General features: G+C 44.3%; 1 protein-coding gene across 33 annotated transcripts in view; it reads left to right on the top strand.

Moving 5' to 3' along the window:
* ablim1 (actin binding LIM protein 1) overlaps positions 1-6,385 on the top strand; it is a 147,568-nt gene extending 141,183 nt beyond the window's left edge. For 32 of the 33 annotated variants that reach the window (XM_031906305.1, XM_031906290.1, XM_031906300.1 and 29 more), the window contains 5 exons: positions 461-521; positions 1,167-1,174; positions 3,525-3,599; positions 4,355-4,435; positions 4,633-6,385. In XM_031906305.1, coding sequence (XP_031762165.1) covers positions 461-521; positions 1,167-1,174; positions 3,525-3,599; positions 4,355-4,435; positions 4,633-4,746 — 339 coding nt within the window. In that variant the 3' untranslated portion in view covers positions 4,747-6,385. The remainder of the gene's footprint in view (positions 1-460; positions 522-1,166; positions 1,175-3,524; positions 3,600-4,354; positions 4,436-4,632) is intronic. The other variant, XM_031906291.1, reaches the window with a different exon arrangement.
* Positions 6,386-13,139: the final 6,754 nt, after the last annotated feature.

Here is a 13,139-nt window from a genome sequence, read left to right as displayed (position 1 = left end):
GCATTTGGTATGAAGCAAAATATGGCGTATATTATAGTCATTAGAGGGGAGTCTGGGTAGGACCCTAAGAGCAATGTCCCTCTGTGTATGATACGTGCCTCTGGCATTATCCCCTCATCATCCTCAGGCTCATTTTACCATCATTTATTTGGGAAGGTCATTTGTGCCCACGGGCAAGAAACCATTTATGTGGCACGATACTTCCACCCGCCACTGGTGCAGAATGTTTCGCCAGTGAGTCCATATATTTCATTGCCACTGTCCCATGGGATATTAGGGTAATAAGCAAAGCAGTAAGGTAATAAAAGCTACAAGATTGGCTGGGGGTCCAATTATCTATACCAACCAACCAATAGGATGCTTGCTTTCAAACAGCTGAGCAGTTTGGGATGAGTATGTATGAGTATGTATTATGTATTAATGTATGTATAATGTCCTTTCTCTTCTCCCTCCTCTGCAGCCGGTCTCAACTGACTTTGGCCACTACGACAGTTACGGGGATATAAGTGGCGGCGTTCGAGGTAAGTTCTTCTATCTTTTGTCAGGGAGGTTGTATGAGAGGGGAATTTGCCACTATACAAACGTTGTTCCATCTGCAGCTTGGTGAACTACAACTCCTGTTAGTTTTTGTTAAATACTGGGACTGGGTTTGTTTCCCCTTGGAACCCAAAAAGAACTAATAATAAACTAATAAAGTGCTGTCCAACATATTAAATCTGGCAGTGTGCTAGTTATATCTCATACGTGTTGGATTCAATTAAAATGACAATGCTATATAATGAAATCTATGGAACCTCTGAGCAAACTGGGGCAAAAAAATCCTTTGGGGGTTCTCATCCGTGGGCCTCCAGTTGGACAGCCCTGCACAAATAGATCCACTGATAATGTTGTGGGCCAAATTGGGCTGATGGGGTCTTTTGGCCCCAAGGCCAATGGGCAGATCCTAATTCAGGATGCAGATGCAGTCCTTACCCGAGGGGATTTTCTAGTCTGCCAATAGGTATCCTGCTGATTTATCGAGGCCTACATACACAGACCAATCAGCTGGAATCTCTGACTGGGGGCTGAGGTGGCAGATTTTATTGCCCCGTTTATGGACAGCTTGATTGTTATTCTTTTCCTTTATTCATTACTAATACTAATATTTACCTTTTTTTTCTTTTCAGAATATCAGGTAGGTGCTTCCTACTGAACTATTCCTTTCATTATTATATAAAACCAGCCTGATGTTAATGGGGCATGTGAGTGGGTAGGTGTGCCAATATGAATACCGTGTGTATATCCGGCACTTGCATGTATGTGTGTATAATAAACACGTTATATCCGCTAATGTATAAAGCCCAGTTCTGATGCTTGCTTCTCCCAGCCTCTGGGGCAGAGGTTCCAGGCTCTTCTCATTCACACCCTTGCCCAGAACATGTTCCCCCATACTGAAACCTCAGCAATACCCCACACACATGCATAACGTTCTTATCTCTCCCTTCCACAGTTCTCTTCTTGTTGTACCACATCTTTCTTTCCTGATTCCCACTGCTGTCTCGTCTCCCTATTTTTCTTCTGTTTTGCCATTTTCCCTCCTCTGCAAATGTCCCAGTTGCTCTTCACTTTATCCCTTTTTAGGGTGAAGACACACTATTATTATTATTATTAACATTTATTTATAAAGCGCCAACATATCCCGCAGCGCTGTACAATAAGTGGGTTACATACATTGGACATACAGAGTAACATAAAGCAATCAGTAACCGATACAAGAGGTGAAGAGGGCCCTGCCCAAAAGAGCTTACAATCTACAACTACTTAGTAGCAGCTACTTGTCACGGCTACTAAATGCCAGAAAAACCCCTGCCAATGACAATACTGAGAATTGCCTCTGCTAAACACACATAGAGATCAGCATTGTCTATTTGTGTAGCTGCTGCTAGTAGCTCTGTTTGTCTTGACCCTTAAGGTGGCCATACGCCTTCAGATCTTCTTCAACGAGCCGATGGGGTCCCCGATCCGACTAGATTTTTTAACCTGCCTGATCGAGATCTGTCTGATTTCAGGCCAGATATCAGTCGGGCAGGCCCGTCGTTAGTGCCCATACACGGGGCGATTAGCTGCCGAATCAGTCTAAGGGACCCAAATTGGCAGCCAGAATCGGCCCGTGTATGGGGACCTTTAGCTGTTTCCCCCTCTCCCCACTTTTTTTTTGCTATTAATTTCCCCCTTCTCCCATTCTGCTCTCTTTTCTCCCTTCACTTTCATTTTCTCCTCCTCCCCCTTCTTCTTTTTTGTTTTACTTTTGACTTTTCTCACATTTAGCCCTTGTTGCCTTTTGCTTTACCCTATAGTTATTGAGTTTTGTGTGCTGTACCTTTATTGCTATATGTATTACTAAATGTGCCCTACCTCCTGCAGGCCGGTAGTCATATACCAAATAGCCAGTCGCAGATTGTATTTGGCACCCCCAGAAGCTATTTTCATACTTGGCTCCCCTGCACTCCTTAAACTTAAGTGTGGGGGAAAAACATTTGGGGACCCCGTTTTATGGTATCTCTCCTTACAGACAATGAGCTCACTTGGGGGCATATCTTCTGCGTCTGTGCTGAGACATTAAAGTTCCTGACCAACCCCTGGGCTGATAGGGTTTTTCCCCCTAAAAAGCTTTGGAAATAATGAGGAGGGTTGTGGATAGCCAGCCTAAGGAGAATGGCAGTTTAGGCTAAACCAGCAATACCTGCACAGCAGCTAGGCAAAAGAAAGTAAGGAAAGTCTAACCATAGATTTACATCATTTCTATTAGACAGTTATAAATAGTGGTGCTATTAAGAGTTAACTGGTTGCTAGAGTATCTGACCATAACAACCACAGACAGGATGCAGACCCTAGCAAGTGATATATTTAATTCCAGTATAAAAAAGAAACAGAATAGAATGATAAACAATTAAATATCCACAAACATTAAACATTTCTTGCTATGCATTTATGTTTGAAGGGTTTGCAGTTGTTCTTTATTTATTTTTCTGTCTCGTGCCTGTAGCACGGCATAGGGGCAATAGTGAGCCGAGTGCTTTCTGATGAGTTTCCAAGTAAAATCTCACTCATTTCCTCATTCTGATAATAATTTCCCTTTCTGTGGAATTTCCAAAAAAAAAAAAAAGTTATTTCCACTTTCTGCTGATAAACCTCTGCCAAGAGCTTTGGGTCGGGATATGTAAGAGAATTCCATCATGTGTGGCTAATGTAGCAGGGCCCTAGCAGGTGGAGAGCAGGAGGCCTTGCTGGAAGCCAACCCTGGGGGCCCGGGGGCTGTAACCAACTGCAGCTTTTGGGCTCCTCTTTGTGCCAAACGTCGCTGCCGCTGTAGACGAGCTTTATCCTGTTTCTCTAATCTCTAACTATGGCTTCATAGGCAAACTGTACCCTTGCCTAGTGCTTGTTGCATGCCTAACTGCCCTGCATATGGCACCTAGCTAAGCCGGACTTACCCTCCCTGCTTTATGTGTAACTAGTGCTTCTCTAAATGTTTTTCCACGTAGTCGCTACCAGATGGCCACGTTCCTGCAATGAGAATGGATAGGGGCGTCTCAATGCCTAACATGTTGGAGCCAAAGGCAAGTGGTTGTGGTGCTCTTTCCCTTCTTCTAATGTCTCTGGTGGTGGAGAGTTGGTGACATGGTGGGGCCCTTGGTAGGGATTATTCTGTGCATGGAAATAAATGTAAAAGCTTCTTAACAGGTGGGTTTGGCAGGATAAAACCCTTTTATTTACAGATTTTAAGCCAAGCCAGACTCTGATACCTACTGGGAGCTGCTATCTTGCTCCCTTCCCATTGTTCTGCTGATCGGCTGCTGGGGGTGAGGGGGGGGGATATCACTCCAACTTGCAGCGCAGCAGTAAAGTGTGCCTGAGTCTGAGCTTTCAGCCAGCGCTACACATTAGAACTGCTTTCAGCTAACCTATTGTTTCTCCTACTCCCATGTAACTGGAGGAGTCCCAAGCCGGACTTGGATTTCTTACTATTGAGTGCTATTCTGATACCTACTGGGAGCTGCTATCTTGCTCCCTTCCCATTGTTCTGCTGATCGGCTGCTGGGGGTGAGGGGGGGGGGATATCACTCCAACTTGCAGCGCAGCAGTAAAGTGTGCCTGAGTCTGAGCTTTCAGCCAGCGCTACACATTAGAACTGCTTTCAGCTAACCTATTGTTTCTCCTACTCCCATGTAACTGGAGGAGTCCCAAGCCGGACTTGTGCACAGGGAACCTCACACTTCCAGTAGGAAGACAATCATCAGCCTCCATCTAAAAATGTGTTTCCCGTTTCTCCTGATTTTGTGCCAATCACAATCCCTTCTGTTGTTTATCCCAGATTTTCCCCTATGAGATGCTGGTTGTCGGTAACCCGGCACGCAACAAGATCCTAAGGGACGTGGACAGGACCAGACTGGAGGTCAGTGCTGCCTCATTGGACATTACATATGTATAATTGTTCTTCCAGTTACCCTATAGCAACCAATCAGCAGTTAGCTTCTACTCTCCGATGGCATTTGATTGGCTCGTATTGGTTTCATGGATTCATACCCAACTATCTATGTTGTTGCCATAGGAATTTTGTCCTATAAATAATATTTTTTTCTCTCCTTTTAGCGCCACCTCGCCCCGGAAATCTTTCAAGAAATCTTTAGAATGACGATACAGGAATTTGATAAGCTGCCTCTCTGGAGACGCAACGACTTGAAGAAAAGAGCCAAATTGTTCTAATTCCCTCACCAGAGTATTGTTTTTAGGGAAGAATCACTTCTGGGTCATCGGACGTGGCGCGCCACGGGAAGCGATCCAATACTGCGGCCCCCATCTGAAAATCACAGAGATATCCGCTGTGGGGTGGGGGCGGAACCAATGGTCAGGATTATGGGCGGGGCAAGTAACTCCCTGCCGCTCTGTGGGTGTGCCACTAATACTCAGCTAGGGTGCCACTAATACTCAGCTAGGGTGCCACTAGGCAAGGAGAATGGCCACCTGTAACAAGCCTACAGGTGCAATCACTCTGCCGCCATATTATCCAGGAAGAAGTGTGTGTGTGTTGGGGGGGGGGGGTGTTGTTTTAGTGATCTTTTTTTTTTTTAATTCTATTAAATTCCGGACTTTAACCCCCTGCGCTTTGGTTATCACATGTGAGCAGTGTCCTAATCAAATGCCAGGTCTGCCTGTACCAATAACAAACCTAACCAACGTCATTTGCATTAACGGCCACACCCTTTTTGTTTTTAATTACGGGATCCGAACCCCCCACTTCACGTGTAGCCATAGTCGAGGTGAGTTTGTTTGCACATATCCGGGGGGGCTTGCTGCGTATGATTGGTTTACTCTAGGCAGCCCATTCACGTGTCTTTGCCATTATTTTTCTATGTTTTTAATTTTTCTTTTTGGGAAATTCGACCCATTTCATCCGTTTGTACGACATGTAACGAGTGCAGGACTGTATTGTTTAATCCACTGAGTTTAAAAATTCTGCCTTGCTAAGTCCATACGTGACTCCGCCAGGAAACAGGGATGTATAGTTCTACTCCAGCCTTGGGCTTTAGTGCAGGGTTTTTAGGCTTTTGTGAATCCGACGCCTATAGTGACCTTAAGCGAGAGCAGGGACCTACCAACCAGGGACGGAGGGGTCGGCTTGAGTGGCTCAATGTGGGTTTTGGTACCGACCCATTTGGACTGAGGTCCCTATGCTCCCCGCTTGCCTATTGGTGACAATGAATTCTTTGTATGATGTCATCATTTTATAAGCGGGGACCCAATCGCTACGGACCCGGGACACTCGGCTTAGCGCCTTTCCCTAATCTCGGGGCGACGACAATTCCATTTTATTCCTTATGTTAATCATTCCCTTAATCGAGTTTAATTAAGGAAGACAAAGGGGCTATTTAGCCGCCCATGGATGACGACTGACCTGCTCTTTGGCTACTGACAACGTCGGGGGAATTTCTCTCGCGAGAAGGAAAACAAAGGATTCACTGTTCCGACGCTCTTGTTCCCAATGAATTGTCTCTCGGCGGAACACACTCCATTAACCTTGTTTTGTTTTCTTGTATCTTCTTTTCTCTCGTTTGCATGGACGCGCCTCTGTTTTACGGGCTGAATGGCATTAATTGTGTTTTATTCCAGCGGAGTTTGGAATTAGGAAAGCTTTCTAACGGCCAAAAGATTGTCTTTCTCATTGGTACCCGCCATATATACTGTAGGAACTTCTATAAGGTATCAGCTCTATTAAAGGACCATGTATGAACATGTATGTGATCTACACAGTGAGGAACCCGCTATGGTGCTTATGTCTCGGGCTGCTCTCTCTCTCATATATCTCTACTGCCGCTCATTAAACTCAAATAGAAACAACAATATTTGCTTCTTAGTCTGTGTTAGGGGGCGCAGGTTGCCTCTCATTCCTCATCCCGAGCAACACATCAAGCATTTCAAGTGCATTCCATTACAGTATGTATATTGCACTGTCTGTATACTCTATATATATATATACACGGGCAAGCAAGCATCTCATGACCTGGGAATTCAGTATATTAGTAAGGTGTCTCAGTATGGAAGGGATATATTTACCTTTTATAGTGTTTTTGTTTGTCTAATTTCAAATATAGAGTTGTCATTCTTGCACAGTACATAGTGGGCCACAGAGAACAGGATTTGTAGGTAGGAATAAGGGCACTTAGGGCAAGACAGTAGGGCAAGATGGGGACAGTAGGGCAAGATGGGGACAGTAGGGCAAGATGGAGACAGTAGGGCAAGATGGAGACAGTAGGACAAGATGGAGACAGTAGGGCAAGATGGAGACAGTAGGGCAAGATGGAGACAGTAGGGCAAGATGGAGACAGTAGGACAAGATGGAGACAGTAGGACAAGATGGAGACAGTTGGACAAGATGGAGACAGTAGGGCAAGATGGAGACAGTAGGGCAAGATGGAGACAGTAGGGCAAGATGGAGACAGTAGGGCAAGATGAAGACAGTAGGGCAAGATGGAGACAGTAGGGCAAGATGGAGACATTATGGCAAGATGGAGACAGTAGGGCAAGATGAAGACAGTAGGGCAAGATGGAGACATTATGGCAAGATGGAGACAGTAGGGCAAGATGGAGACAGTAGGGCAAGATGGAGACATTATGGCAAGATGGAGACAGTAGGACAAGATGGAGACAGTAGGGCAAGATGGAGACAGTTGGACAAGTTGGAGACAGTAGGGCAAGATGGAGACAGTAGGGCAAGATGGAGACAGTAGGGAAAGATGGAGACAGTAGGGCAAGATGGAGACAGTAGGGCAAGATGGAGACAGTAGGGCAAGATGGAGACAGTAGGGTAAGATGGAGACAGTAGGGCAAGATGGAGACAGTAGGGCAAGATGGAGACAGTAGGGCAAGATGGAGACAGTAGGGCAAGATGGAGACAGTAGAACAAGATGGAGACAGTAGGGCAAGATGGAGACAGTAGGACAAGATGGAGGCAGTAGGACAAGATGGAGACAGTAGGACAAGATGGAGACAGTAGGGCAAGATGGAGACAGTAGGGCAAGATGGAGACAGTAGGGTAAGATGGAGACAGTAGGGCACTTTATGTCAGTGTTGCCAAGCCTGAGGCCCTACAGTAGATGAGTGCTACTCCCCGTACCCTCTGACAGACCAGGGTTGAACAGTAACTGAGAAATGTTCTTCCAGGTAAAACTCTACATTATTTCTCACTAGGTTTCCCTGTATATAAAGGATTTTCCTACAGTTCTGAATAATCTTATGACTTTCCTCTGGTATCAAAAAACTGTAACAATTTGTCTCATTTATCAAAGTTTTTTCTCCGACCCCGACCCCAAGCCTTCGCTTTATCCTCTGAGCCAAAATCATTCCCATCAGTCACGTGAGGTGAAAAGTCACGAAAACGTTCTTTTTCCTGCAATTTCTCAAGGTGCCAGTGGGAATACGGCCGGGCGCCCCGGGATAAATAGGAGAGAGAAATAGCGGAACATTTTCTGACATCTCAGATTTTTTCCACTGATGTCAAAACAAAAGACTTTTCCAGCCTTTGATAAACTGGCCTGTAAGGGTTCAGCCGCTCCTGTAGGGATAATGGGTCTCCTGAAGTTTCATTGGTCGCCCCAAAGTGTCCTTGTTGGGGGGCCCTAGGCACATACCCCTTATTTCTGCCCACCCCTAGTCCTGCAGCCAATCAGTCACCTTGTTAGTGAGCCCAAGCGTTGGGGAGACAAACACGCCGGCTGCCATAGTTACCTGGGGTTTTGCACTCCCCTGTTTATCTCCAGGTTCTGCTGTGCATGATGGGATACAGAGTATAAATGTGCAGTGCGTGATGGGATATGGAGTATAAATGTGCAGTGCATGATGGGATACGGAGTATAAATGTGCAGTGCGTGATGGGATACGGAGTATAAATGTGCAGTGCATTATGGGATATGGAGTATAAATGTGCAGTGCATGATGGGATACGGAGTATAAATGTGCAGTGCATGATGGGATACGGAGTATAAATGTGCAGTGCATGATGGGATACAGAGTATAAATGTGCAGTGCGTGATGGGATACGGAGTATAAATGTGCAGTGCATTATGGGATACGGAGTATAAATGTGCAGTGCGTGATGGGATACGGAGTATAAATGTGCAGTGCATGATGGGATACGGAGTATAAATGTGCAGTGCATGATGGGATACGGAGTATAAATGTGCAGTGCATGATGGGATACGGAGTATAAATGTGCAGTGCATGATGGGATACGGAGTATAAATGTGCAGTGCATGATGGGATACGGAGTATAAATGTGCAGTGCATGATGGGATATGGAGTATAAATGTGCAGTGCATGATGGGATACGGAGTATAAATGTGCAGTGCATTATGGGATATGGAGTATAAATGTGTAGGAGTATAACTGTGCAGTGCATGATGGGATACGGAGAATAAATGTGCAGTGCATGATGGGATATGGAATATAAATGTGCAGTGCATGATGGGATACGGAGTATAAATGTGCAGTGCATGATGGGATATGGAGTATAAATGTGCAGTGCATGATGGAGTATAAATGTGCAGTGCATTATGGGATATGGAGTATAAATGTGCAGTGCATGATGGAGTATGGAGTATAAATGTGCAGTGCATTATGGGATATGGAGTATAAATGTGTAGGAGTATAAATGTGCAGTGCATGATGGGATACGGAGAATAAATGTGCAGTGCATGATGGGATATGGAGTATAAATGTGCAGTGCATGACGGGATATGGAGTATAAATGTGCAGTGCATGATGGGATATGGAGTATAAATGTGCAGTGCATTATGGGATATGGAGTATAAATGTGTAGGAGTATAAATGTGCAGTGCATGATGGGATACGGAGTATAAATGTGCAGTGCATGATGGGATATGGAGTATAAATGTGCAGTGCATTATGGGATATGGAGTATAAATGTGCAGTGCATGATGGGATACGGAGAATAAATGTGCAGTGCATGATGGGATACGGAGAATAAATGTGCAGTGCATGATGGGATATGGAGTATAAATGTGCAGTGCATGATGGGATATGGAGTATAAATGTGCAGTGCATGATGGGATACGGAGTATAAATGTGCAGTGCATGATGGGATACGGAGTATAAATGTGCAGTGCATGATGGGATACAGAGTATAGATGTGCAGTGCGTGATGGGATACGGAGTATAAATGTGCAGTGCATTATGGGATATGGAGTATAAATGTGCAGTGCGTGATGGGATATGGAGTATAAATGTGCAGTGCGTGATGGGATACGGAGTATAAATGTGCAGTGCATTATGGGATATGGAGTATAAATGTGCAGTGCACGATGGGATACGGAGTATAAATGTGCAGTGCATGATGGGATACGGAGTATAAATGTGCAGTGCATGATGGGATACGGAGTATAAATGTGCAGTGCGTGATGGGATACGGAGTATAAATGTGCAGTGCATGATGGGATACGGAGTATAAATGTGCAGTGCGTGATGGGATACGGAGTATAAATGTGCAGTGCATGATGGGGTACGGAGTATAAATGTGCAGTGCATGATGGGATATGGAGTATAACTGTGCAGTGCGTGATGGGATACGGAGTATAAATGTGCAGTGCATGATGGGATACGGAGTATAAATGTGCAGTGCATGATGGGATACGGAGTATAAATGTGCAGTGCATGATGGGATACGGAGTATAAATGTGCAGTGCTTGATGGGATACGGAGTATAAATGTGCAGTGCGTGATGGGATACGGAGTATAAATGTGCAGTGCGTGATGGGATACGGAGTATAAATGTGCAGTGCATGATGGGATACGGAGTATAAATGTGCAGTGCATGATGGGATACGGAGTATAAATGTGCAGTGCTTGATGGGATACGGAGTATAACTGTGCAGTGCGTGATGGGATACGGAGTATAAATGTGCAGTGCGTGATGGGATACGGAGTATAAATGTGCAGTGCATGATGGGATACGGAGTATAAATGTGCAGTGCGTGATGGGATACGGAGTATAAATGTGCAGTGCATGATGGGATACGGAGTATAAATGTGCAGTGCTTGATGGGATATGGAGTATAAATGTGCAGTGCATGATGGGATATGGAGTATAAATGTGCAGTGCATTATGGGATATGGAGTATAAATGTGTAGGAGTATAACTGTGCAGTGCATGATGGGATACGGAGAATAAATGTGCAGTGCATGATGGGATATGGAGTATAAATGTGCAGTGCATGATGGGATACGGAGTATAAATGTGCAGTGCATGATGGGATATGGAGTATAAATGTGCAGTGCATGATGGGGTATGGAGTATAAATGTGCAGTGCATTATGGGATATGGAGTATAAATGTGTAGGAGTATAAATGTGCAGTGCATGATGGGATACGGAGAATAAATGTGCAGTGCATGATGGGATATGGAGTATAAATGTGCAGTGCATGACGGGATATGGAGTATAAATGTGCAGTGCATGATGGGATATGGAGTATAAATGTGCAGTGCATTATGGGATATGGAGTATAAATGTGCAGTGCATGATGGGATACGGAGTATAAATGTGCAGTGCATGATGGGATATGGAGTATAAATGTGTAGGAGTATAACTGTGCAGTGCATGATGGGATACGGAGAATAAATGTGCAGTGCATGATGGGATATGGAGTATAAATGTGCAGTGCATGATGGGGTATGGAGTATAAATGTGCAGTGCATGATGGGATATGGAGTATAAATGTGCAGTGCATGATGGGGTATGGAGTATAAATGTGCAGTGCATTATGGGATATGGAGTATAAATGTGTAGGAGTATAAATGTGCAGTGCATGATGGGATACGGAGAATAAATGTGCAGTGCATGATGGGATATGGAGTATAAATGTGCAGTGCATGATGGGATACGGAGTATAAATGTGCAGTGCATGATGGGATATGGAGTATAAATGTGCAGTGCATGATGGAGTATGGAGTATAAATGTGCAGTGCATTATGGGATATGGAGTATAAATGTGCAGTGCATGATGGAGTATGGAGTATAAATGTGCAGTGCATTATGGGATATGGAGTATAAATGTGTAGGAGTATAAATGTGCAGTGCATGATGGGATACGGAGAATAAATGTGCAGTGCATGATGGGATATGGAGTATAAATGTGCAGTGCATGACGGGATATGGAGTATAAATGTGCAGTGCATGATGGGATATGGAGTATAAATGTGCAGTGCATTATGGGATATGGAGTATAAATGTGTAGGAGTATAAATGTGCAGTGCATGATGGGATACGGAGTATAAATGTGCAGTGCATGATGGGATATGGAGTATAAATGTGCAGTGCATTATGGGATATGGAGTATAAATGTGTAGGAGTATAAATGTGCAGTGCATGATGGGATACGGAGAATAAATGTGCAGTGCATGATGGGATACGGAGAATAAATGTGCAGTGCATGATGGGATATGGAGTATAAATGTGCAGTGCATGATGGGATATGGAGTATAAATGTGCAGTGCATGATGGGATACGGAGTATAAATGTGCAGTGCATGATGGGATACGGAGTATAAATGTGCAGTGCATGATGGGATACAGAGTATAGATGTGCAGTGCGTGATGGGATACGGAGTATAAATGTGCAGTGCATTATGGGATATGGAGTATAAATGTGCAGTGCGTGATGGGATATGGAGTATAAATGTGCAGTGCGTGATTGGATACGGAGTATAAATGTGCAGTGCATTACGGGATATGGAGTATAAATGTGCAGTGCATGATGGGATACGGAGTATAAATGTGCAGTGCATGATGGGATACGGAGTATAAATGTGCAGTGCGTGATGGGATACGGAGTATAAATGTGCAGTGCATGATGGGATATGGAGTATAAATGTGCAGTGCATGATGGGATATGGAGTATAAATGTGCAGTGCATGATGGGATACGGAGTATAAATGTGCAGTGCATGATGGGATACGGAGTATAAATGTGCAGTGCGTGATGGGATACGGAGTATAAATGTGCAGTGCATGATGGGATACGGAGTATAAATGTGCAGTGCATGATGGGATACGGAGTATAAATGTGCAGTGCATGATGGGATACGGAGTATAAATGTGCAGTGCTTGATGGGATATGGAGTATAAATGTGCAGTGCATGATGGGATACGGAGTATAAATGTGCAGTGCATTATGGGATATGGAGTATAGATGTGTAGGAGTATAACTGTGCAGTGCATGATGGGATACGGAGAATAAATGTGCAGTGCATGATGGGATAATGGAGTATAAATGTGCAGTGCATGATGGGATACGGAGTATAAATGTGCAGTGCATGATGGGATATGGAGTATAAATGTGCAGTGCATGATGGGGTATGGAGTATAATGTGCAGTGCATTATGGGATATGGAGTATAAATGTGTAGGAGTATAAATGTGCAGTGCATGATGGGATAACGGAGAATAAATGTGCAGTGCATGATGGGATATGGAGTATAAATGTGCAGTGCATGACGGGATATGGAGTATAAATGTGCAGTGCATGATGGGATATGGAGTATAAATGTGCAGTGCATTATGGGATATGGAGTATAAATGTGCAGTGCCATG

The sequence above is a fragment of the Xenopus tropicalis genome, chromosome 7 (assembly GCF_000004195.4).
Source record: "Xenopus tropicalis strain Nigerian chromosome 7, UCB_Xtro_10.0, whole genome shotgun sequence".
Classification (NCBI taxonomy): domain Eukaryota; kingdom Metazoa; phylum Chordata; class Amphibia; order Anura; family Pipidae; genus Xenopus; species Xenopus tropicalis.
The sequence above is the reverse complement of the archived record's forward strand: the minus strand, read 5'-3'. Positions and strand labels throughout refer to the sequence as shown.